The 27,741-nt window shown below is 38.9% G+C and overlaps 1 protein-coding gene across 1 annotated transcript in view; it reads left to right on the plus strand.

The window, feature by feature from the left end:
* The window catches only part of KDM7A (lysine demethylase 7A), an 80,496-nt gene that overhangs the window by 44,319 nt on the left and 8,436 nt on the right, over positions 1-27,741 (plus strand). Inside the window, exons 5-18 of the mRNA XM_060156543.1 lie at positions 1,886-2,027; positions 2,312-2,498; positions 3,710-3,872; positions 7,329-7,416; positions 8,700-8,806; positions 12,195-12,286; positions 14,564-14,653; positions 21,063-21,272; positions 22,811-22,935; positions 23,149-23,303; positions 24,565-24,662; positions 25,151-25,299; positions 25,457-25,665; positions 26,988-27,073. Coding sequence (XP_060012526.1) covers positions 1,886-2,027; positions 2,312-2,498; positions 3,710-3,872; positions 7,329-7,416; positions 8,700-8,806; positions 12,195-12,286; positions 14,564-14,653; positions 21,063-21,272; positions 22,811-22,935; positions 23,149-23,303; positions 24,565-24,662; positions 25,151-25,299; positions 25,457-25,665; positions 26,988-27,073 — 1,901 coding nt within the window. The remainder of the gene's footprint in view (positions 1-1,885; positions 2,028-2,311; positions 2,499-3,709; positions 3,873-7,328; positions 7,417-8,699; positions 8,807-12,194; positions 12,287-14,563; positions 14,654-21,062; positions 21,273-22,810; positions 22,936-23,148; positions 23,304-24,564; positions 24,663-25,150; positions 25,300-25,456; positions 25,666-26,987; positions 27,074-27,741) is intronic.

The following is a 27,741-nucleotide window of genomic DNA, read 5'->3' on the forward strand; positions in this document are numbered from 1 at the left end:
CAGGAGACTTACATTCAGAAAGACAGAAAAAAACATTTTGCATATTTTTATTTACTCCGCCTCATCCTACTGTTTTTGTTGTTGTTGTTGTCATCAAATTTACTGATACGGGCTTCCCTGGTGGCGCAGTGGTTGAGAGTCCGCCTGCCGATGCAGGGGACGCGGGTTCGTGCCCCGGTCTGGGAGGATCCCACATGCCACAGAGTGGCTGGGCCCGTGAGCCATGGCCGCTGAGCCTACGCGTCCGGAGCCCGTGCTCTGCAATGGGAGAGGCCACAACAGTGAGAGGCCCGCGTAACGCAAAAAAAAAAAAATTTCCTGATACTTGCTTAGGAACAGTTATTATGGAGGGGTAGCTGCAGACTGAGGAAGAAGGCTTTGGGAAATCGGGGTGGTTCTAGGCCTCTGTAGCAGCATTCAGGTACAAGATCTCTGGATCCTGCTTTAGTGACCTCCTGCTGCCTAGAGGAAGGCTGTGAAAAGGAGGAGCTCACTTTCAAACCTGTTTTTATATTAATGACTTGGTGATACTGCCATTTAACGATGCCTGGACCTAATTTTTTATATTGAGGCCCGGAAAGGTATAAGAAACAAGGTGGAAGACCCTTCACCTGTTGCAATATTGTTGACATTTTCAGTCACTTTTTTCATTCGCATCAGGGTATTTAGAGATAAAGCTGACTCTGTGTAGGTCTCATTCCTTGTCAACAAAACAGAGATTATTTGAGGATTAGATCTCAAATCTATCTTGACTCAAACTGTCTATTCTTTAGAGTATGTTATCTCCTGAGCATGAAGTATCTGAGAACTTGTCCCTTTATTGATCCATTGGTGACATTGATAATTGTTTCACTGAGGAAGTCCAATTAAATTGTCTGACTTCACATTCAGCTAGTTTTCAATTATTTGGTAAATTAGAGGATGAGGCTGAGGTTTCACCTAAACCTGTTTACATAGATAGCACTGTAAAGTAAATGGCTAGTGTAATATAAGTGTAGGAAAAACGTTCATAGTACTTGATAGCTAACTTTTTAGTACTGCAGAATGCTTCAGTTAACAGAATTGTTTTGCCTCGTAAGTATAAAATAGTCTATTTAGCAATACTTTCTTAACTTATATAAAGTTACATTAAAGTAAGAAAATGTCACTTGTTTCCTATTTCAGATTAAGTATTGCCATATTTTGAATTTCACCTTATCCTACAGGACATTGTAAAACTAATTATGCTTTTTAGGGTGATGCAGTGTTGAGCAAGCAATACCTCATGATTTTATAGGACAATTGTAAATTAATCCCAATTCAGAACGCATTTCACAGGCCCTAATATGAACTGGTTTTTGCTTCCTAACCACTCATTTTTTTCTTGAAGCAGAATATTAGAAGAGAAGACACTACCAGGCAAGCAGAAATTATTTGTCCTGGTTAATTTGTTCACTAATTCCCCAATGACCGATTGGTTTCCCAAAATGATGGACTCAGAATCTTAGGTGTTAAAGAAGTGAAAGGGAAAAGTCAGTCCCCTTATTTTATGCATGAGGAATGCGGCACAGTTGTTACCTACCAATGTAATATGCATTTTTGTCGTGAGCTGCACAAGAAATCATTGGTGTGTAGAAAGCTTTGTAAACATATAACTTTTTACACTCAGTGTTAATTATGCAGCTCTGTCTTAATTGCTTTATTCTTTCTTTCAAAAGTCATCCCTTTGTTCAAAAGTTCCAGTTGGACTTAAAAAGTATAGGAAGAATCTTTGTCTAGGCTATATAGTTTTTATAGATGGCTTAATTATCATACAAGTAAATATAGTCTTTAAAATATTTTTGTGTAGGGCGTCTATTGATGAAATTCTTAAGCGCAATAATAAGACTATAATTTTTCTCTGCAGGTGGTGACAAAGTGATAGATGTCATTGATGTGGCAAGGCAGGCAGACAGCAAAATGACACTTCACAATTATGTTAAATACTTCATGAATCCTAACAGACCAAAAGTGTTAAATGTGATCAGCCTTGAATTTTCAGATACAAAGTGAGTAGTTCTGGACGTTTTGGTTTAGCCTTCTGAGTGTTAGCTAAAATGTAGTTAAATGATGAATTTCTTTTAGTAAAAAACGTAACTGTGACTTCTAAAGTGGTCCAGTGATATAGCTATGTTGTAAATTTTGCTTTGGTACCCTCAAACTGTAAGTATTGCTGTTAGCTGTGAGTTCCAGTTAATTTCTTGGTTTGGGTTGAAATGGGAGATGAAATTTTAAGAAGTTTTAATTTGCATGATGTGGGTGTGTGTGTATGTGTGTGTGTGTTTTTTTAAAGGATGTCTGAATTGGTGGAGGTTCCTGATATAGCCAGAAAACTTTCCTGGGTGGAAAATTATTGGCCTGATGATTCAGTCTTTCCCAAGCCATTTGTTCAGAAATACTGCTTAATGGGAGTTCAAGACAGCTACACAGATTTCCACATTGACTTTGGTGGGACTTCAGTTTGGTACCATGTCCTCTGGGTAAGCTTGGGGTATTTCTTTGTTCACTTAATCACAAAAACGTACAGTCTTATTTTTCCATGGGTATATTCATTTGCTATAAATGACGTTTGTAAAGAGGGAAGTGTTTTGTACTTTTTCAGTGGGAGCTATCATTTTAAATACTTAAAGAAGAATTATGATTTTCTTTTTTTAATCCCAAGTAATGGAGGAGCCATGAATTCTTAATTTATATAGATTCCCTTTTTTTGCCCCCATCTTATAAATTAATCTCTTTTAGACTTTTGTCTCTTTTTGTTTCTTCTTCCCCCTAGTCAGTTACCAGTTAATCCCTGAATCTAATACCTGAGAAGGAGCAAAATTACAGTAATAATTGCTTCTGACCTTAAGGTGAGGCTAAAGACAGCTAGTTGGATAAGTCAGGAATGCCCATGAAAATACGAATTCTCCTCAGGAGCTTATATTCACCTTGCTTTATCTAGAACTGTGCTATTCCGTACAGTAGCCACTCGGCACATGTGGCTACATTTAAATAATTAAATATAATTTAAAATTCAGTTCCGCATTTGCACTAACCCCATTTCAGGTGCTCAGTAGCCACATAGGGCTCATAACTGCTATATTGGGTAGCACAGATATAGAGCATTTCCATCGTCACAGAAGGTTCTTTCGGGCAGTGCTGATCTAGAGCCAAATCTTCGTCAGTATCACATGCCTGTGCATCAGCAATGCTCTGGACTATGTTTGATGCTGTGCCCTTGAGCTCCTCTTCCTTTCCTCTGTGAGAAAGCAAAGGGTTAGTTCATTAAAGAAAGTTTATTCACAGATCTTTAAAAATAATTGTATTATTATATGTCTTAGGAGAAAGGGCAAAGTTTGCAGAGATGACTCTCTGTAACCTGGGGCCTATTAACATGTATTTACTTCTCTACCTTGAAAATGAGATCAGTAGGATGTTTGTGATTCTTTACCCTCCTCTCTTGTAACTATTTTTCCATCCCTGCTTTATTGACCCCTTGTCGTATTTGAGACGGGAGCCTTAGCTCCTTTGAAGATGCTTATTAAGGGCAATAGCTATTGATCAGGTATGTGAAATATGTCTTTTTGAGCCTTAAAAAAATCTGATAATTATCTAATTTAATTTAGAACATTGTATTGGGAAATTACATCAATATAGGCCATCCTAGAATGGCATTTCCTTTTTCAAAAATAGTGTGATTACTTCCTCCTAGGGCGAGAAGGTTTTTTATTTGATAAAGCCAACAGATGACAATTTGGCACTCTATGAATCTTGGAGTTCATCTGTGACCCAGAGTGAAGTGTTCTTTGGAGATAAGGTGGATAAATGCTACAAATGTGTGGTAAAGCAGGGACATACCTTATTTGTTCCTACAGGTAAGGTTTTAATCCCATCCCGCTCCCCATAGTGGATACTCATCACATGGAGTCAGCTTTTGATTGAAATCTCTGACTTTAATGTGTTTGGAAAGTAGTTTTGCATAGCCCGAGAGATGATTCTGATCTTGGACTTTTCACTTTTTTGTGCCCTAGAGGGCTTCTCTTGTAGTCAGGACTTGTTTTGGCATTGTGTTTTATGTCATTTGCCTTCACTTTTATTTTTATTTAGAAAAATTCATCTACCATAATCCTCACCCTTTTAAAGTGTACAATTCAATGGTTTTTAGTAGATTAACAGGGCTGTGCAACCCTACCCCTATCTAATTCCAGAACATTTCATCACTTCAAAAAGAAACCCCATGCCAATTAGCAGTCACTCCACATTTCCCCCCCTCTGAGCCCCTAGCAACCACTAGTGTGCTTTCAGTCTCTGCGGATCTGCCTGTTTGGGGTATTTCATATATAATACGTGGCCTTTTGTAATCTAGCTTCTTTTAGTTAGCATCATGTTTACTAGGCTCATCCATGTTGTAGCCCTTGTCAGTGTTTCATTGCCTTTTATGGCCAAATAATATTCCATTGCATGGATGTACCACATTTCATTTATCCCTTCATCAGTTGATGGACATTTGGGTTGTTTCCACTTTTTGGCTCTTACGAATAGTGCTGTTTTGAACATTTGTGTGAAAGTTTTTGTGTGCCGGTTTGTTTTCATTTCCCTTGGTTATATATACCTAGTAGTGGAATTGCTGGGTCATATGGTTTAATGATGTTTAACTTTTTGAGGAACTGCCAAACTGTTTTCCTAGTGGCTGCACCATTTTACATTCCCACCAGCAGTGTACAGGTGTTCCAGTTTCTCTACATCCTCACCAACACTGTAGTTATCTTTTTTTATTTTTGTCATTCTAGTGGGTGTGAAGTACTTGTATCTCATTGTGGTTTTAATTTGCATTTCCTTAATGAGTAATGATGCTGAGCATTTCTCTTATTGGCCATTTGTATATCTTCTCTGGAGAAATGTCTATTTAAATGCTTTGCCCATTTTTATGTTGGGTTGTCTTTTTATTGTTGAGCTGTAAGCATTCTTTATATATTCTGTACACTAGACCCTTATCAGATATATGATTTGCAATATTTTCTCCCATTCTGTGGGTTGTCTTTTCATTTTCTTGATAATGTCCTTTGCATAAAATTTTGATGAAATTCCCTTTAATTTTAACTGGTCAGCTCTACATTGATGTCAAAGGCCCAAGCCTGCTGTAAGAATCTGGGCAGCTGTCCTGGGGCAGTTAGGAGGCAATGAGTCTGTTTTGAGGGACCCTAGGAAGGGATTGAGTACCAGCCTTAGCTATAGCCTCAAGTATAGGTATCAGGTCTGTCATTTTGAGACGTGACTAAATGCAGGGTATGGACTCTCCAGGTCAGTGGTTTTGAGAATTGTGTTCTTCTGATTTGGGTGACCTTAATGGCTACACAGTTTGCAAGGATCTGTTACAGGCCCTGCTTTCTTACCTTGCCTCTGGAGTATATAATAAGAAGTATGTGTTGAGCAAATGAATGAATCAATGCCTGGAACTACCAGAATTTATAAATCTAGATACGTATCAGTATTTTCACTGTGAATGGGCTAAGCTCCTCCCTTAAAGCCCCTCCCTTAAAGCCCCCCAAAGCTCCCTCTTATGACAGATATTTTGTTATGCCCACTTCAAAAATCTTGAATTCACATTTATCATTAATATAACCTCCTGCACCAGTAATTCCCCCCCATTGATGTAATGACCTAATTAGAATATAAAGAGGAAATTAAAAGTAATTTATAATAATACACCATTTTACAATGTCCCTGCTCAGGCACAGCAGCATTAGAAGTCAGGATGATGCACAGGCCAGCTAACCAGTACAGGCGTGTAATTGGTAGTTCAAAGTCTGTAGCTCTGGTGTGGATTAATGGTTCTCAAACTTCATTGACCATCAGAATCACCTGGAGGGCTTATTAAAACGCAGAGTGCTGGGCCTTAACCCCAGCGGTTCTGATTCAGTAGCTCTGGGGTGGACCTGAGAATATGCATTTCTAACAAGTTCCCAGCTAAGGCTGGTGCTGCTGGTCTGGGGACCACATTTGAAGAACTGCTGCCGTAGATAGTGTGATTTTTTTTTCCCCCCCAAGGTAGTTGGCAACTGATACACTTCCTTCAGTTTACAGGCTACCTAGTTATATTCCTAGAAAATTGTGCCAAAACCATGCAAAAGATCCTTGTTTCATATGAATGGAGTTATAGTTTCTGGGCTCAGACAGTTAATAACAGATTTTGCACCTATCTGAATGCCCAGCAGAAATTTGAAAGTCCTGACTAATGGAGGACAATTTCTTACTGTGTGGAACTGTCCTGCATGTTGCATCCCTGGCTCCCGCTCGCAAAATGACAGTAGTGCCTCCTGATCACTGTGACAAAAAAAAGCCCACCAAACTGTCTAGATCACACTCTACAGGTGGTACTGCCTCCATTGAGGACCACTGATCTACAGAATTTGAAGCCAGCAGAGACTTCAAATTTGTGATTTCAGGGTCAAGCTCAAGGCCTTTGAGCACACACGTGGTCACCACTTGAAAGCCAGTCTTGGGAGGAGTTTTTTGATATTGTGTTACAGCACAATGAGGGATCAGAATATGAAAAGTATAAGGAAAATGGGATCTGTCTATTTTAACAGTCAACTTTTACATGCAAACGTATGTGTGTATATTGATTTATGTTTATATGAAGTCTTTATGTTCAGTCTACGGACCTTTCTTTCAAAAGTTTAGCATCATCTCAGAAATGAGCCTCACTTTGAAAACATTTTTATGGGAAAACATTTTGACTTTGTGGGAAAATATCATTTTGATTGCCAGCATTTATATTTATAGGACCATAACCCTGCCTAATGAAATGTGGGTGATCTACTTTTTCTTTCTTAGAGGAAGGTCCCAGGTTGAGTTCCATTGATCCTCCTCTGCTTGGTCCCTAAGGACACTTGTTTCAGGATGACACTAGGGAGGCAAAGCGTCCAGCCAGTCCCGTTGTTCATTTAATGAAAACGCGCTTGCCTCACTCTAACCAGATTTGACTTGTCTCAGAGTAAAATCTTTAATATAAAGTAGATTGTGTTTTTAAGCTAAAAAACTGAAACAGCAACAACCACAGAAACCTTCACCTATCCTGCACCGTAATTTTGTCTAATTGGGTCAATCCATTTATCTTAAACACAGCACAGAGGCTGGCATATTAATAGGCATTTAATACATATTTGAATCATTGAACCTCTAGATGGTAATAGACATTAGCTTCTCTAGCACTGAAGTATGAGGTAAACTGATTTTGATATTTTGTGTTTCTTAAAATAGGTATATATCACATTTGTGTGGTTTGAATATTGAAAAATCACTGATTTATATACTTTTAACCATTTCAGGGTGGATTCATGCTGTGCTCACTTCTCAGGACTGTATGGCTTTTGGGGGGAACTTTCTGCACAACCTTAACATTGGCATGCAGCTCAGGTTTGTGTCATCAGTATTTAAAGGATCTTTTGTCCTTTCTTAAATAGGACTTAGTTCTAAAAGTCAAAAAAAAAAAATTCAGCAACATACTTAATTGAGATCTCATGGAGATAGGCCCTGAGAAATTATTAGGAACTTTTAACAAAAGTATTGTCTTAAGATTTTGACAGGAGAACACCTTGATGCTTTTCTAATCTAAAACAAAAAGAATAGTTTATTCAATTTGAGATTAGGTATCTCCCCAAATTTCAGACTTTTGTAGAAATGGATAGGCTCTCCTTTGGCTATTTTTACAGTGAGGGAATTGAACTAAAACCAGTCAGACTCAGGTGTGACATATGCTGCTGGGGCAGAGCAACCCTAAGTTAGGATCGTTGTCAAAACACCTGCTTTAATTTTGCTGTGGTAAAGGATTAACAGCTATTTCCCCTTCTGCATGAGAATTTGACCTTTGGGTAATAACTTCCCCTGGTAGCCTAATGAGAGAAGACTGTTACAAGGCAACATTGCTTATGGTAAAATGATTCCTGATTGATAAACCGCATCAGTACTGGCAGAACTAGAAATACCTAGTAGGAAGCCATGTCTTTGGGCTTTCCTGAGTGTGACTGTTATAACTTGGCCTGCCCCTGGGGAGCCCCGGAAGCCATGCATCTGTGGAGTTATTACAAGAGATTCTGGCTCTTATGGGGGGTATGCAGCTTTAAGCTAGGGCAGCTCCCACACTTGCCAAGTACGAATCTTGTTTCTTTATACCTGAGCTGTCCCTGGGGAAAGACGGCTCCTGGCTGTGTGGACTGCTGCAAAGACTCCCACGGAAGACTCACCCTGTGGCGAGCTGTGGTTTCTCACAGGTCTTCTCACCTTGACCCTTGCCAAGTGTGGTCCTGAGCTTGAATGCTTAGTAGAGCCTAAAGAAAATGTCGTGAGAGGGTGTTGCAGTGCTGTCCAGCACAGGCAGCCGGTTTCTAAACACATCGTTCTGTTTATTATAGTGGAACCCTTGTAAAATTCCTTCTGTTAAAACTAGGCTACAGATCCCAAGGGGTGATCTTTTTGAAGCCCACTGTAAATTCTTCAGTATCCTGTCAAATCTGTTAAGGGCGGACCTGAGTAAGATCACAGCTCAGTCTTACCCACGTGTGGTGGTGGTGTTGAGCGATGTGCACTACTCGATTGGTCTTATACGTCGTGGGCTGCTTATTTTAGTTAAGTTGATTGTCTGCATTTAACTTTGAAATGCTAATATTAATATTAAATTTCTTCAACTCTTATTTATTTAGGTGTTATGAGATGGAAAAAAGGCTAAAAACACCAGATCTTTTCAAATTCCCTTTCTTTGAAGCCATATGTTGGTTTGTAGCCAAAAACTTGCTGGAGACCCTAAAAGGTAATAAATAATCTGTACATTTTGTTGTTTCATATGATGCATGATACTTCTAAATTCACTAAAAGCCACTCATAGAAAGAGAGGTTCTTTTTAAAATGTGGTGTGGCTATTGTCCCTATTTTGTTTTTTGTTTTTGTTTTTTTTTTGGTGGTATGCGGGCCTCTCCCTGTTGTGGCCCCTCCCGTTGCGGAGCACAGGCTCCGGACGCGCAGGCTCAGCAGCCATGGCTCACGGGCCCAGCCGCTCCGCGGCATGTGGGATCTTCCCGGACCGGGGCACGAACCCGTGTCCCCTGCATCGGCAGGCGGACTCTCAACCACCACACCACCAGGGAAGCCCCCTATTTTGTTTTTTAAATGCATTATTTTCCTCTGTTCAGAACCTTTTTAGCAAATTAGAAAATCTCTAGTCCTTAGGCATAAAAATCAGATATATGAAGAGCTGCATCAGAACCACATAGGTAATACTGAAAAATGTTCCTTTCACTGGGACTTTAGTCATCTGCACACAGTATCAGGCACGTAAAAGTGCCTCACTAACAAAAATGCAGTTGAAGCCAAGGGACTGTTACCTAGTATTTGTTCCCAAACATTTGCTTTTAAAAAATCGAGGGAATAATTTTCATGTCCTGAGTGAATCAGGTGGTGTCTGTGCCATTACCATTATGACCATTATGTGGCCAGTATAAGGCACCTGTTGGCACAAACCAGCTAGCGTCAGGCTATGCATCTATAGTTGAAGAAAAATGGTTCTTTTCAAGGGAGGTGGGAAATATATCCCTTTAAACTTGCAAGGTACCACCTCTTTTATGTGGAATTTCAGATTTTGATGTTTTATTACTGGTTTAATAATCTTTGAGCAGTCAAGTTGGAGACTCACTGTAACTTCCACTTTTATCTATTTTTTGCTTTTTGTGCACTTATGCCCATGAAAATACAGTCCATCTGGTTTTTGTGTTGTCTAACTTTCCTAGTCAGTTTGCCAGTAGTGCTACTATTTTTTTTTAATTATTTAATTAATTTATTTATTGGCTGCGTTGGGTCTCGTTGCTGCACGCGGGCTTTCTCTAGTTGCGGCAAGTGAGGGCTACTCTTTGTTGCGGTGCGCGGGCTCTCATTGCGGTGGCTTCTCTTGTTGTGGAGCATGGGCTCTAGGCACGGGGGCTTCAGTAGTTGTGGCATGCGGGCTCAGTAGTTGTGGCTCGTGGGCTCTAGAGCACAGGCTCAGTAGTTGTGGCACACGGGCTTAGTTGTTCCACGGCATGTGGGATCTTCCCAGACCAGGGCTCGAACCCGTGTCTCCTGCACTGGCAGGCGGATTCTTAACCACTACACCACCAGGGAAGTCCCAGTGCTACTATTATAATTAACTCCCAGAAGAAGAGATATAAGCAGATTAAACAATAAAGTCTAGTCTAAACATTTGGGGGTCTTCCCCATTTAAATGTTACACAAGAAGAAAAGGTAAAAGGAAAAAAAACTACCAATAACTTATTTCCCAGGATGGCATGCACGGAATTAAATGATAAAAATCATTTATGGTTTCTTTCCTTAAAAGGGGGGCTGGGGAAAGCTCACTTTCTTTGGAAGGAAAGAGCAGTAGAACCCCGTCTCACACCTTGTAGCACTGTGTAGAGGTAGGTGTCTTGACAGTGGTGCAGCTGTACAGGATGGAGGTGGGATCCCGTGGATGGGGAGGAATAGTGCTCTCGGGTATTTTTCTTGGCTTCAGGGATGTCACAGTAGATCCATAGAGTTGCAATATATGATTTTCAGTAAAATACTGGACAGTAAATTTCATAGTCCCCTATTCGAGTAGAAGCCTGGGAAAATAGGAACACTTATAAAAACACTTACAAATGTCCTTATTTTCTGGAAATAAAACCCAATTACTGAACTCTCCAGGTAAGAGATTGGCAATTCAATATTCAGAAAATTCAGAGCACTTTTTCCATCTTTCTCTTCTCACTAACACATACACGTACACACACACACACACACACACACACACACACACACACACACACACACACACACACACACACACACACACACACACACTGACATACATACACACCTGGGGTAATGCTTTTTCCTTAATGTCTAAGAGGGGCTCATCAGTCGACTTTTTAGAACAAATTAAAAATTTATCTAAAAGACAAACTCTTGCTGTTCCCCTTGCAGCCACAAGCAGCAAATTGTTCAGTCTTAAAATAACGATTTAACCTTTGTTTTAGACCATTGAGAGTTCAGAAATATTGAGGTCTCACTGAAAACATGAACCTATACATTAAAAACCTAAAAAAAAACCCGATTACTTTAAAAGGATATTTGTAGGTGAGGTTTTAAAATGTTTCCATTTTGTCATCTATATCAGTACAGGCTACCTGGCAATATTAGTGAGTCAGTCCAGTCCCACTAAGGCTAGAGCCAGATGACCACTATACCGATTGCCATTGTCTTAGGATTCATCCTGGAAGCAGGAATGGTGGTCTTGTTACCCCGCATTATGTTGTTTTTTTATTCCTGACCCTTTAACTTTCTACTATGGCCTGTTATCTTCCAGCTCAGGCTGTTAATAAGGTTTATATGATGGGTTAAATAAGTGTGGATTATATGAAACTCTTAACTGTGTTTAGTGTTAGTAATAATAAAACAGTGAACCAATTTTGGGTTCATGTAAGTAAATTAAACACTGAGCAGAAGTGAGATCTTTTGCTTTTGTTTCACCTTACCTGAATTTAAGACCACATCTAATATATTTTGCATGAGTTTTAGATAATCAATTTGGTTTTAAAGCCCAAAAGAGACATTTGTATGTGTGTATGTGTATTTGCCTTTACAATAACGTAGTGTGTCATGCCCATAGTCAGTTGTGTAGGTCACACACTGCATACACATACTCTCTCATACAGTTGAAAGAACTGCACAGCTGTCACTCAGGTCAGCTCTACCCAAAGTAAGCAAAACAGCCTTGCTGCTACCTTAGAGAGGCCCAGTTATTTTTCCCATTGCACCCTCCTCCTTCCCTTCAAGAGAGAACCACCATCCTGACTTTTGTGAAATCCTTTTCTTCAGTTTTATCACCGTGTCGCTCACTAAACTAGTTTAATTGTGTCCATTCTTAGACTTGTTGTGAGTAGATTCCTGCTGATCCTCTTGTGGCCTGTCGTTCACTCAGCCTTACGTGTGTGAGCTTTCTTTTAACTGGAGCATTTAGTACAACTACATTTAATGTAATACTGTTTCTTTTTCTTTCTCACCTTTTCAACTGATTGTTTATTATTTCTCCATTAACTTGTTTGCTCTTTGGTGGTTACTCAAAACCTAAAGTTAATCCCTTTGTCGCAGAGCACTAACTCCTTTCCCCCTCAACTTCATTGCCACAGAACTGAGAGAAGATGGTTTCCAGCCTCAGACTTACCTAGTACAGGGAGTGAAAGCGCTGCATACTGCTTTAAAATTATGGATGAAAAAAGAAGTAAGTAGTTGTCTTTGGTGAATTAATTGTTAATTTTTACATGGCAAGGTCAGGAAAACAGAGTCCTTATGTTATTTTGGAGTAGTAGAAGGAATGGAAATCATGCTTTAAGTACAACCTGCATTTTATTGGACAGTATATACAAATGTGCTGGTTTATGTTTATATTTATGAGAATGAAGTACCTTGGTATTTCTTTTAACCTCAAAAAGAAAGTAAAGTTGAGTATATCTAGGATATTGACTAAGAAATGAACATGTAGATATAGAATAATAATATATAACTTTGAGCTCACATAGTGTGCTAACCACTGTGCTTAGTTGTTATATCCATAAACTCATTTACTCTTCAAAACAACTATATGAGGTTGGGGTACTCTTGGTATCCCCATTTTACATATGGGGAAGCTGAGGTTCAGAGCTTAAGAACTTGCCCAAGACAACTGGTGGAGCTAGGATTAAAGCTCAGTCTCTGCGTTTGCAAAGCCTATGCTGTTATGCCTCTGCTAGTCTTATGTAAGAACGAAGGAAAAGAGAGGTCAGGGTTCAAGCAGGAGACTTCCATTTTTCCCTAAAATGTGGTCTAGTTTGCATTTGAATCCCACCACCTCTAAGAGGTCATCCCAGGTCTCCGTTTGGAAGCAGTATGTCCTTTCCTTATGCGTCCGTAGCATATCTCTTGTGCCAGTGGGCTTAAAAGTAATGTCCATAAAGTAATGTGTCCATGTCCTCTTGTCTAAGTTTATAAGCTCTTGAAAAACAGGGACTTTCTAATCTTCATTTCCTTCCTGGAACTTTACATACAATGTTTTAATAAATGATAAATAGTTGAGCTGATGAAAATACATTCCCATGCTAATTTCTCAAATGTCTACCTGAAATAAAAATCCCCCTCTTAAAAGATATTGGGAGACAGTAATTAATAGGTTACCCTCCCAATAATTTTATGCTCCCTTTCATGTTATTATCATTGCTGCATATCCATTAAGAGTAAGGGCACTGTGGAAGCATTCAGGAAAATAAAAATCATGTCTTCCAATGTCAAAGATGTCATCATCTAAATGACAAGTAAAGGCATAAACAGATTACAAAAGTATATAGTATATAAAAAGATAAAAACAAAGGGTATGTTGCAAAAACCATGTCATTCTTTTCCTTCTGAAGGCTGTAGACAAGTTGTTCTCAAACTTGTCTGTTTATCAAAATTGCCTTTAGAGTTTTTTAAAAATAAACTCCCTGCTTCTTTCCCGAGAGATTCTGATTTAATTGATCTGGGATAGGATCTGAACCTCTGTTTTTAACAGACTTTGTAGGTGATTTTGATGCACAGTAAAACTCATCAAATAATACATACTGTTAATTCATTGCATTTGAAGTGCACTTTTAAAAGCATGATGTTTGCAGTTAACTGTCCACCTTGCTCTAAGATGAGAGGTAGCTTAGCATAGTGGCTTAGAGCGTGAACTCTGGAGTCAGAGGCTTGGATTCAAGCCTTAGCAATGCTGCTAATAAACCGCTAACCTGTGCTTGAGGCCCTCAACTGTAAAGTGAGAGTCCTAATAGTATCTCTGTCAGAGTGTTGTTGAAAGGATTTATGAGTCAACACTCGTAAAGTACTCAACTGTATCTTGATGTCATTAGTTTGTTTTAACAAATTATGCTAAACCAAGGAGAGGATGTAAAGCAGAAGTAACAATTAGTACGTTAAGTGTGCCTAAAAGGTCAAAACTTTCTTAGATATACAGATTAATATTTGGAAATAGACATAATAAGTAATGACAGCAGTTTGCAGTTCAGTGGATATGGTAACTCACCAATTAATTCCTCTTTCCTGTGAATGGGATCTTTTCCCTATTTCACTTTCAATGTGAAAAGAAAAAAACTTGGCGTATTAGATTTCTCATGAGAAACTAGGACTATTTTAGTGCCTGTGTTCCCCCTTACAGATCCTTACCTATTATGAATTAAATTTAGTTAGTTTCTCTACTAATTATAGTAGTAGTTAGAATTACAGTAGGCTTTGAGGTGTGGAGTCCATATAGAACAAAATTTACAGTAAGACAAGTCCATTTTTAACTCAAGGTAAGAGGATTTTATGAGTTAATAAGGATCTCCTTAGAAGATATGAAACCAACCACATGAGCTCTGAGACCTGACTTGTGGGTATTTGACCTTGTCTGTAAAATCTAGAGAACCTGAAAATTGATTTAGTAAATTAGTTTTTACATCTTAAAATGTAAGTAACTTTGGTTGTCTTATCTTTGTTAATCCAAATACAGCTTGTATCTGAACATGCCTTTGAAATTCCAGACAATGTTAGACCTGGACATCTTATTAAAGAACTTTCTAAAGTGATTCGAGCAATAGAGGTAAGAGTAGAAACTATCATCTAAATGCCTGGTTACTCTCTGCTTTGAGAAGCACTTGGATCTACCACCACACTGCAAACATTGGAAAGCCCTGACACTCTTAGAAGAAATAGAATGCACTGTGTCTTGGAAGGAGTCTCAGGTTTTCAGGCTCCCAAAGTCCTACGGAGAAATCTGGGGTATTGTATCATAGTGAAGTAATAAGGAAGCAGTTACCGGGTTACTTCAGGTTCTTCATGTTACTCCAAAAATAAAAAAAAAATACAGCATAAACAAAACTTTCAGATCTCCTTCATTTCTGCAATGCAGAGATGAATACATGTTAAGAAATGAAAGAAAGAGAAAAGGTAAGATGAGTAAGAGCTGGGTGAAACTGAATTGGAAAGAGGGATGACACAAGTAAGGTGGGGCAAGGAGATCCACTTGAGTGAAAATATTACAGCAACTTGTTCAGGTAAATGCCCTTTGATAAAAGCCCATGAAGTCTTAGATTAGGTGTTTTAATTTATTAATTAGAGCTATTCTAGGTATTAAAGAAAGGGGGTTTTAGTTAAAGGAATTCTTGAGGAAGGTGGTTCTGTTAGTATCCAGCTTGAACTGAAAGGAAATTAAGTGGAGGAATGGCGGCTAATTGACACAGCTCAGATTAGGGCTGTGTTTGGGGGAATGAAAAGAGGTGTACGTCTAAGAAATATTAAAATGTTAGGTTTAATATCCTTGGATAGAGTATTTCATGTAATTCTCAATATGTTCAGATATGGTAGGAAATTATTTTCTGTTTTTGAAGAGCTGCATATAAATGGATTTTTAAAATCAAAAGTCACATATTTAATCTTGAATATATATGTAAATGGATACATATATAAATATGATATATAATAACAACCAAAACTAAGAATAAACTCAATAAGAAAGGTGTAGGTCTGTATGAAAAAACTATAAATCTTTACTAAGAGAAATAAAACTATAGTTGAATAAGTGGGAGTGTCATTTCTGAAATATGTCAATTCCAAATTAGTATCACAAATTGAAAATGGTAAAATATACTTGGAAGAATAATTGGACAAAAATAGTCAACAAAGTTTTTTTGTTGTTTTGGGGTTTTTGTTTTTTTAATTGGAGGGTAGGGAGTACAGAAGGAAGCAAAATGGCAGTAGAAAAATGTACAAAGAAAATATAAATGGGTATTTCACCAAAGAAGACATAGAAATGGCCAATCCAATAAAAAGATGAAAAATATTCTCAGTATGCGAAAAAGTATTCAAGTACATTTTGCCACATAATTTATGATTTCAAATGATCATTTATCAGATTGGCAAAGATAAAATTCTTTATTTTTGTGCTGCTGGTTGGAAGTGTTAAATAGTTCATGCTTTCTAACTGGCATATCCCTTGACTTAGCATTATTTTAATAAAGTAAATAAGAGGAATCCAATTAAACTTTGTACATGACCGTACCTGTTTACCACTGTCACCTCTTGGAACCAAAATGATAGTAAAAGAATAAAAAGCAATATCCCCTGAAGACAAAGAGAATAATAGAGATGAAGACTCCGACAAAATTTTGGAAGCTGGAAAGCAAATGTTCAAGCGGTAACTGACTTAGCAGACCAGAGAGAGCTGAAACCTGTGTGGGCAATGGGAGAAGACCAGAGCAGATCTTATTTGTACAGTAAAACCTTCAAAAAGTTCAGCAATCAGGGAAACTAGGACCCTCTGAATATGACAGTGGAGGTGGGGTTGAAAGCAGGATTGATTAAAGGTCTATTTAAGAAATAAATTGACCTCCAGATCCCTGCCTTAACACATGCAAAAAACTAGAGATTTAATTTTTTAGAGGTTGAACTTGAGACTGGACTTTGGCCACTGAACCCAGCTGAGGGTGATGGGTACCGTACTGAAAACAAGAGGATTAAGTGACAATCTACATAGTGAATGATTCTTCTTCCACGTGGCTCCCCAAAACACTGGCAGCCTGGCCTGTACCTCCCAGGCCAAGAAGAAGATCCGCTGATGTTGACAATTTGAAACCTTCAGATGGAACAACCCAGATTCCTATAGTGAAACCCATCAGTTGATAAAGCCCCACTCACACAGAGCTCCCAATTAGCTTTTTCCTTTTTACATACAGTGAAACGCACAGGTCATGAAAGTACAATTCGAGTTTTGACAAAAGTATATACCTGTGTAACCCTTACCCCAGTTGAGCTAAAAATCATCTGTATCACCCCAGAAGGTCATTTCTTGCCCCCTTCTATTCAGTCTTGGACTATCATAGCTACCACTGTTCGGACCTGTCCTGCTTTATCATAGATTAATTTTGCCTATTTTTGAATTTCAGATAAAGGCAGTCATACAGCATATAGTGTTTTTGTGTCTGGCTTCTTTAAACATAAGGCTTTTGAGATTCATTCATGTTGCACGTGTCAGTAGTTCTTTTTCATTGCTGAGTAGTATTCGGTTAAATGAATATACCACGGTTTGTTTTCCATTCTTCTGTTGATGAATATTTGGGTTATATGCAGATTTGGCCATTATGAATAAAACTGTTATAAGCAACCTGTGTGTCTTGTGGTAGATATATGTTTTCATTTTTCTTGGATAAATACCTGGGAGTAGAGTTGTTAAGTCATAGGGTAAATGAATTTTTAACTTTATGAGAATCTGCCAGACAGTTTTCCAAAGTGTCTGTACCATTTTACACTCTCACCAGTAATGCACAGGAGTTGTAGTTGTTCCATATCCTTGCCAGTAAGTATTTGGTGTTTTCAGTCTTTTTAATTTTTGCTATTGCAGAGAATATGAAAATTGTTTCATTGTGGTGTTAGTTTACATTTTCCTGAAGACTGATGATGTTGAACACCTTTTTGTGTGCATGGCTGTCTGTATATCTTCCCTCATGAAGTATCTGTTTGAAGTTTTTGCCCATTTAAAAAATTATGTTGTTTTTATTATTGATTTTTAGGAGTTTATTGTATATCCTGGACACAAGTTCTTTGTCCTTTGGCATGCATTCATTCATGTATGTACAGATGATATATTATTATATATGAGATATATACATATATATAATAGTAAATATTTACCCACAGCCTGTGGCTTACCTTTTCATTGTCTTCGTGGTGTCTTTTTTTTTTTTTTACTTTTTTTCCCTTGAGATATAGTCCGTATGAAAAATGGTGTCTTTTTATGAGCAGAAATTTTTAATTTTGAAGGAGTCCAATTTATAAAATCTTTTTCTTTTATAAATAGTTAGTACCTTTTTGTGTGTCCTCTCTAAGAAATCTTTGCCGACCCAAGGTCTTGAAGATACTTTCTTTTTTTTCTAGAAGCTTTTACATTTAGGTAAATGGCCAATCTTGAAATTTTATACATAGCGTAAGGTAAATTAAGGCATTATTTTTCCCCATATTTTTATCTAGTTTTCTTAGCACCATTTCTTGAAACCATAGCTTTTTAATGCTTCCCTTTGAAAATGCATAGAAAGCCAAGAAAATTTTTTAAGACAAAGACCAAAAATAAGGATAAAAAGGGGGAAAAAAAAGTATTCAGAGGAAACAATCAATAAGCAAATAAGTCTCTAGCCCAAAACTCAACCATAACTGATACCCTGAAGAGAGAAAAGAGTAAATAGTACCTCCATGAAAAAAGAACAGGAAGCTTTAACAAAGGAACATTCAAAGAAAAAAGAAAAGGAGCTCTTGGAAATTAGAAATAAAATAGAAACAAAATTTAGTAGAATGGTTGGAAGATAAAGTTGGAAAAATCTCTCCCAGAGTTTAAAAAAAAAAAAAAAAGACAGAAATAGGACAGAAAAATCAGGTTGTTTTACACAATCACTGTCAAAATAATGTGAGTTCCAGAGAGAGAGAACACAGAAAACAAGATTATCAGAAGAATAATCAAAGAAAATGTTTTAGAATTCAAGGACACACCTTCCCAAATTGAGAACTCTACAGAATGCCTGGTACAGTGAGTGAAAAAAGGCCTATTCAAAGGCACATTTGGTCACATTTTAGAATACATGTCATGAAGTATATCCTAAAAAGCATCAAAGAAGGAAGTATGGGTCATATACAAAGAAATGGGAATGAGAATAATATCAGATTTCTCAACAGTAACATTACAGACTAGAAGGCAATAAAGCAGACTCTTTAACATTCTGGGATAGGAGGGATGCCAACCTACAGGTCCGCGTTCAGCCACGCTATAAGTCAAATATGATGGTAAAGATGTCAGAGAGGCAAGGTCTCCAACAGTTTCCCTCCATGTTTCCTTTCTCAGGAGACTCTTAGAGGATGTTCTGGGAGAGAGTAAACCGAAAAAGGAGGAGCCCTGGAATTCATTCTTCCAACAAATACTGAGTACCTACTATGTGCTGTGTCCCATCAGGAATCAGAGGCCCTGCCTGCATGGAGCTTAGTAGGAAGAGGCTGGCCGTAAATATTTTAAGGACTCAGGAGTAAAGGAGTGCTCTGAAGAAAATAGAGGAGGGGAAAAGGGTAGGGAGTGACAGCCAGAGATGGGGGGTGGGGATGGCAGCTTTATGTGGTAGAATGGGAGCAGGTCGGGAATGGCCTTTGGTATCATGTGCAGGCCCAGAGTGCAGCTAGTCCAGGATGGAGCAGGAGAATGAAAGGCTCCTTATCAGTTGTTGATCTGAAATTCACATTTACCTGGGCATCTTGTGCTTTATCAGGCCTGCCTGTCTAGGAGGTCTGTCTCCAAAGAAAAATATAAAGATTGATAAATTACTTAATGTGTTTGAATGTTTGCATTCTTCTAGTGGGAATTTGGGGATCAATTAGTGATAAATACATAGGAAGCAAAACAGATGGAGATGAGGCAATTATAAACTCAAGGGAAAGTCAAAGGATGTAAAAGAAAGTAAAGGTAATAATAGTATGTTACATGGCACTGGGTTGTAAATAATTTTCATTGAGTCCAATTTAAATACTGAATACTGAAGGAAGAGAAAGTGTGTGTGCCTTTAGGAGAGGTGTGCAAAGATTAAGACTTTATCTTATATAGTAGGGATTCAATAATGTCTGAAGCTGAAAAACCAAGAAATAACAGTTTAAACATGTTCATTAGACATTTGGAGGCAAATAACTGTAACAACAACAACAAAAAAAGCAGCTACAAGAGTTGGAAGGGCTGGGTATATACCCCAAAGAATTGAAAGCAGGGTGCACACACACGTTCATAGCAGCATTATTCACAGCATCGAAAACGTGGAAGCAACCCGGACGCCCATCACAGATGAATGGATGAACAAAATGTGTTATATACATACAGTGGAATATTATTCAGCATTACAAAAGAAGGAAATTCTGACACATGCTACAACATGGATGAACCTTGAAGTTACTGTGTTAAGTGAAATAAGCCAGTCACAAAGGGAGAAATATTGTGTGATCCCATTTACATGTAGTTCCTAGAGTAGTCAGATTCATAGAGAAAGTAGAATGGTAGTTGCCTGGGGCTGGGGCTAAGGAGGAGTGGAGTTATTATTATTATTTTTTTTTTTTCTTTTTTGCGGTACGCGGGCCTCTCACTGTTGTGGCCTCTCCCGCTGCGGAGCACAGGCTCAGCGGCCATGCCTCACGGGCCCAGACGCTCCGCGGCATGTAGGATCTTCCCGGACCGGGGCACAAACCCGTGTCCCCTGCATCGGCAGGCAGACTCGCAACCACTGCACCACCAGGGAAGCCTGGGAGCTATTATTTAAGAGTTTGAGAGGATTAAAAAGTTCTGGAGATGGATAGTGGTGATGGTTAGACAACAATGTGAAATGCACCTAACGCCACTGAACTGTGGCATTTTACACTTTAAAATGGTAAATTACATATACGTTACGTATAAATTACATATACATATATTATGTGGTCCAAAATTCTGTGTATGTTACTACAATGCTTAAAAACTTGCAAGTTGTTACCTCTGGAGAAAGCGAATCAGATGGGGACGAGTAGACTGCGCTTTTCATGATATGCTTATAGAGTTTTAATTTTTAAAGCTACATAGAGATGTGTGACTTTGGTTTAAAAAGCATTTATTGATTTATGCAATTATGTGTGTGAAAGAATTTCATCCTAGGCAAGAACTGGAAGCAGCCTAAATAATTGCCATTGCTATTAGGTCAATAGATGATGCCATATCTCTACAGTAGAATGCGGCACAGCCTCTAAAGTGACATTGAAAAGCAAGGAAATATGTTCACAGTGTATCACGTGGGGGAGAGAAGGGGAAAAGGTCTCAGCAGAGCCGTTCAAGCTTTATCATTCGGTGTTTTTTGTTTATATGATTAAACTGAATGTGTTTTGTTTTCTAGAATATGTTTATGGCTGATGAGTCAGGTTATGTTTGTGGCCTTGTCATAAAAATACCCTGAATTTCATTCTTAAAGGAGGAAAACGGCAAACCAGTTAAATCTCAGGGAATTCCTACTGTATGTCCAGTTTCACGATCCTCAAATGAAGCAGCTTCCCCATACCATTCCCGACGAAGGATGCGGAAACTTCGAGATCATAATGTCCGAACTCCTTCTAACCTAGACATCCTGGAGCTCCACACGAGGGAGGTGCTCAGAAGACTGGAGATGTGTCCCTGGGAAGAGGCAAGCTGCCGTTCCATGGTCACACGGGAGACTTGGTCGTTTCTGAAAGGCCTTCAGAAGGACTGTAGAAAGAGAACAGTCCGGCCGTTCTTGTTGTCTGATCTTTGCTTAGTGCTGTAGGGGTCAGCAGCGCTTCTGCTCGTGACAGGGACATGCTTCAGTGTAGAAGTAGGACGAACAGATCTCATCTGTTTGCCGACATGTTTACTGAGTGCTTACCAAGTGCCGTGTGCTCTTCTAGGCTCTGGAGAAGATACCAGAGTGAGCATAACCTAAGTCCCTGCCCTGGTGTAGCTTCCATCCTAGCTCAAGTTGGAAGGATTGAAGTCAGAGGCAGATATTAAAATAATGTAATTTCAGATAACAAATGTTATGAAGAAAGCAGTAGAGCCAGAGAATAAAAGGGCTCGGGTGGCTGGCTGCTTTAGCTAAGGTGGTCAGAGAGCCTCTCAGGTGGATGCATTTGAATGCCACTTACATAGCAGAAGAAGTCAGATGGATAGACTGGAGGAAGAGTATTGCAGGCAGAGGGAAGAGCAAGTGCAGAGGGCCTTTTCCTGGCCCAGCAGCAGCAGCATGGATAACTGTTAGGCTGGGAGTCTGTGAAACCCATGACTGCAGTTTGAGAAGTGATGGCCTAATGGACAAAGGGGAGAAGCAGTGGGGCAGTCATGAGCTCAACGTAGGGCCTTTGTAAAACATGCTAATGACATGTGGTGAGGTCCATGTCATCCATGATTTTACATCTTAAGTAGAGGATAATTTAAAATGAATAAGATAGCAGTATCTCTTCATTAACATATTTAAAGAAGCTATATAGAAATGAAAACTTCCTTAAATATTTTAAATTTTATATAATTATAGTTATACTGTTTTAAGCTTTTGTTGTTCTAAACCGCCTTAAACCCATAGCCCTCTAGGAGAAGATTTAGCTTATTATAAAAGGTTCTATTTATTATTAAAGAAAACTACTGCCACGAAAAGGAAATATTCTTTATGTATTGAAAACCAGCTACTGTTGTGCCTTTATGTCACCCGGTGGCCTTTGTTCCCGGTGATGGCAGGGTGGTGACATGTAAATTGCTGGGAGTGCCTGGTGGGAAGACTAGAGATTAGGCCAAAGACAGGGTGACTGGAAAGGACCCAGCAGCTGGTACTTCTGCAGGGAGAAGCCAGGCAAAGAGAATTCAGACACGTGAAGGCAGGACTTCTCCAGCTCTTCAGGTTTTCAGCTCTCTGCAGAGTGAAATGTCCGAATTCACCTGATAGAGATTTCATATTCTGCATTATAGAATGTGTTTTATAGTTAACTGGCCCTACAGAAGGGTGAACCGGGTTCATGCTTTGGTTTTAGGAACCATTTAGTTTTCGTGCCACACCACTGCAAACGCGCTGGCCTCGGAGGCCGCCCAGCGCTCTTCAGCATGCAAGGCTTGGGGAGGGGGTGGGGGAGTTGCTGGGTGGTATACAGTTCTTTACTTGTCAAGCTGGTATATTTGAGGGCGGAGGTTAAGTAAGTTCTGTTTTTATACTTTAAGGACATTTTGAGCTCTAAACTGAATGGAAAATTCAACAAACATCTCCAGCCATCTTCCACGGTACCTGAATGGAGAGCGAAAGATAATGATCTCCGGTTACTGCTGACAAATGGAAGGATAATTAAGTATGTGAAGTAGATCAAAGTATCCAACAGATTAGTTTCCAGTGGATTCCCTCTGTTCATTTAATCCCTGGTCCAGACCGTTGCACAGCTGCCTGAAATATGGGGAAAGTGTCTTAGTTCTCTATTTTCTCTGTAAATTAAGGAGGGTTTAATACCGTTTGGCTACATGGTTGCACTGTTTTCTGACTCGATTGTTTTTCCCACTGTATACAGGGATGAGAGACAACCCTTTACAGATCAGAGTCTTTATACAGCAGACAGTGAAAATGAAGAGGATAAGAGAAGGACAAAAAAGGCAAAAGTGAAGATGGAAGAGAGCTCAGGAATAGAGGGGGTGGAGAATGAAGCGTCTCAGAAACCACTTAACAGTATGTTTGTTTTAATGGTCATTTTAAAGGTCTGCTCGTTACCAATGTGCTAATAATGTGTAAAGTAACTTGCTAATTTTAAAGTGCTTAAATCAGTAGTAGGATTACAATTTCTGTGTCCCTGATACTCTTTTGAGAAGTCTGGAGCATTTCTGAGTCGTCTCCCCATCAGAGAAATGCCAGATGTGACCACCAAGTGAGGGGTGGCGTCCAGGGACGGTGGTATTAGTGACGAGGATGTCGCCGTCCAGTGACACCCTCATCTAGTAACAGTTTTTACAAGAGTCACATGAAGCTCATGCATCTTACGGGCCTCTACTCCAAATAATAAAATAATAAAGTTGCAAGTTTAATCCTATTTCTGTGATAATTTTAGCTAACATACATATGGTTTTCAGAATTAGGAGACATATATAACTGGCTGATCTGAAGCTATTAGCAGTCCGTGTATTGTTTTATTTGATTGCCTGTTGACAAGAAGGCCTCTACTTGGTTATTAATTGGTTATCATCAGTGTGATGAATAGTAACACCTCCTCCTCCTCGAGATCTTTCTTCTTTGAATGAAGTCTTCATTTTCTCAACATTTTTCAGGGCCTCCATATACCCTTCTATCTTAAAAAGGAGTTAAATATTTTAGTACTTGATAAGTAAATGTTCCGGGTGATTAACATTATTTAATCCATGTTGGATACCTCAGTCCTGCTAATTCTGGGTAAGTTCGGTATTGCTGTAGTTGCCGACTCTGCCTTTGTTCTCCTGACGGCGGGCTTATCAATGGAATTCACCCAACAGTTGTTGAGGAGTGCTCCCGGCAAGAGAGAGGCAGGGCTGGAGCCTGGTTCAAGCTTGTTGGATTCACTGTCTACCTGACAGTGTCTTAGGCTTAGGAGAGTTTATTTTGTTTTGTTTTCTGTCGAGAGAAATAATGCACAACGGAAAGTGAAAAGCATCTTGCAAGCTAATTTTAGTGTTAGAGGTTTTTTTCTGGAAAGAAATATAGAACAGTCAACCCACCCATATAAGGATTATATCACCATATTCAACAAATACCCCAGATGTTTTAAGAATACACGTTAATCTGTATCTTGGTCAGTTAGGGAGATAGTCCATGGGGGAGGAATGGAATGAAGACAATGAGAGCAGTGAGAAAAGGACAGAGCAGGAGCGGGTGAGGCATCTCACAGAGCTGGACGGGCTTTGGGTGGCACTTTATTCAAATTCTAATGACTCTATTTTTCTCTCATCATTTTCCTTCTCAGGGTTTTTAACAAGTGTGAAATCAGAACTCAGGAATCGATCATCAGAATATTCTGATATTTCTGATTCAGAAGACTCTGGACCTGATTGCACCACACTGGTACGCCTGGAACCCTTAACTTAAAGTTATGTGACAAAAAGATGAACACCCACTTTCCTTTACCTAGGAGGAAAGTGAATGACAGCTTTCCCAAAGCCTGTCTCTCTGACCTTTGTGGCACAGGGCCTTCTCTGCAGTGGTAATTATACACACACGTCCCATCATGTGACTATTTACATCTGATCGACATAGCTTTTGTCTGATTTTGGAAAGGGTGGAGGGAGATACTCTTCTCATGTTTCTCGTATTTCTCTCATAGGTTATATTTCATTTTGCCTTAAAGAAAACCTGTACTATGTGGGTTTTTTTAACTAAGGAATTATGTTACTGTAGTTATTAGACATTTTTACTTTTTCATATGAAATACAGAAATAATTCCATGATAATTAGGATTCTCACTTTCCCTAGATGGATAAAGTGTTTCTGGTTAGTTTGTACAGACCTGTTCAGATTTCTTATATAGATTTGCCTCCATTTAATTATCTCAGAAAAATAATTTTACCACTGAAGAGTCTGAAAGTTCAGGTGATGAAAAGAAACAAGAAATTACATCAAACTTTAAGGAAGAATCTAATTTGATGAGGAGCTTCCTTCAAAAGAGCCAGAAGCCGTCTAGGAGCGAAATTCCAGTTAAAAGGTGGGCATGCTGATGATGGTAGTCTTATTATATTGTGATATAAATGATAGGAAAACGTTTGTTGCTTTGTTTTGTTTGGGGTTTTTGTTTTGTTTTAAATTTTACCAAAAATTTTATTAGAATTAAAAAGGTTCTTTTTTGCTGATCCGCCCTTCAGGGAGTGTCCTACCTCGACGAGCACAGAGGAAGAAGCTATTCAGGGCATGCTGTCTATGGCAGGGTTGCACTATTCCACGTGTTTACAAAGGCAGATACAAAGCACAGACTGCGGTGGTGAAAGACACTCTCTCCAGGATCCCAGCAGCTGCCGCAGCAGTAACCATGAGGTTAGGCAGCTGTATCGCTGTGATAAGCCAGTGGAAAGTGGTAAGAAACATAAACTATAAGTCTCTGAAAAATAACATATAAGCCCCACCTTAATAGCCCTGTCATCCTAGTTGAGGTTAGAGATTATGAATAAGAACTGTTTATTGCACATCTTTAGTTGGAAATGGTGTTAAGCCTATTGGCAAAAGAATACATAATGTTGACAAATGTAAGATGCAAGTATAAGAACTCAAAATGTAAATTAATGGATTAAGAGTTGTGTTCACTGGCTGTCACAAGACAGTATTGTTTCCCTTTTATAAGTCGGGTCAGAGTGGAGGGAATGTTTTGGTGTCTTAATTGACGTGCTAAGTTTGAACAATCAACTCTTTTTCCTTTTGTGGAAGCAAGCTTTGAACTGTTACTGCTTGAGGATGTTCTCTCCTACTCAAAAAGGAAGCATTAGGAAAGAGACAAGACTCGGTGGCATTATCAGTGATGCCACACAGTGTTTTCTTCTGTCTGCCTTTGGTGAAAAATTTTATTTCCCTAAAAATCTGAGGAGGATTGGGGAGAAGATGGTACCACATTAAAACTGAAGTCTGTTGTAGACATTGTGTTCATTCCCACCTAACTGTGTTAACTAAGTACCAGGAGCTTGACATTGATTTCACTTAGTTCTCGAAACAACATTTTGGGTGTATGTAATGTAGCTTTAACAGGTAAAGGAAAAAAGACTTAGTGGACTTCACTTGCCCATACTTACATAGCTGTTCAGAGGTTGGAATTTGAACCCAGGACTAGACGGTTTGATCTCAAAATCTTTGCTTATTGTATAAGAGGAAACTGAGGTTTAAAGAGGTTAAGTAACTTGCCTTAAGATGCATGGATAATGGAAGAAGTTAAATTCAAATCTGGGTTTGTCTGTCTTTCCACTATACCATTCTGTCTCCCTGTAATCTCTTTGTCCCTTGAAAAGAAAGCTTCTACGGAAACGCTGCCAAATGCAGGCAAACATATGCCTTTATTCTATATGGGAAAATATATTACTTTTAGAGAAAGTATTGTTGCACTTGGTTTTACATCTACAGCAGATGGCCATAGAATTTGGCCCAGGTCCTCCAGCATCTGGCACAAAATCCTGCCATAGAAAGGCAGTCATTGGGAGACTTGAAAGAATTAACATGTTAGATTGAGAGCCAGTGACTGTTTTGTTTTTGAGAGGGAAAAGAGTGTGGTGAAAGTATAGGAATAAAGAGTTAGTATATTCATTTCAAAATAAAATGTCAATATAAATTTACTTTCAATTTTAAGTAGCAGGCTAACTTTGTTTTTTATGATCCAGTTTGTGCGAAGATCATTTAATGAAAGCTTCTCTTTAGGGTATCACGTCAAGACTGAAGATCAAGACTTGAGGAGTTCTTCCTGGATTAAACAATTTGATACAACTTCCAGATTTAATCGTCAGGTATATTCAAGGTTTGAAGCGTTCAAATAGATTGTCATTGGCTCCGTTTTGGCTTTCTTTTTTTAAGCTGCAACCAGTAATCAACCACTAGACCTGGAGAGCTTAAAAATGACCATTAAACGCACATTTGAACAGCTCTCCATTTTTAGGGATTGTGATATAATGACTGATGAAAGGCTTATGGATAGAATGTGATCTGGAAAAGAACAGTTTATTTAAGAAAACAGTTAAAAACTCCTGGCTGCCAACACCTTTAGGTTATGTCTGGCTAGAATGAAACATGAAAGGAAAAAAAAAGTACCACAAGGATCCTTTTAGTTTCTGACGTTGTTTGTCAGATTTTTTTTTTAATGTTATTTTATTTATTTTTGGCTGTGTCGGGTCTTAGTTGCGGCGCATGGGATCTTTGTTGAGGCGCGCAGCTTCTCTCTATTTGTGGCGTGTGGGTTTTCTCTCTCTAGTTGTGGCGCGCAGACTCCAGGGCACGTGGGCTCTGTAGTTGTGGCACACAGGCTTAGTTACCCCGTGGCCTGTGGGATCTTAGTGCCCTGACCAGGGATCGAACCCACGTCCCCTGCATTGTAAGGCGGGACCACCAGGGAAGTCCCTGTCAGATATTTTTAGATTCTAAATTTCTTTGAGAATTTGATGACAGTTACGGATTCTCT

The sequence above is a fragment of the Lagenorhynchus albirostris genome, chromosome 8, assembly GCF_949774975.1.
Source record: "Lagenorhynchus albirostris chromosome 8, mLagAlb1.1, whole genome shotgun sequence".
Lineage (NCBI taxonomy): Eukaryota > Metazoa > Chordata > Mammalia > Artiodactyla > Delphinidae > Lagenorhynchus > Lagenorhynchus albirostris.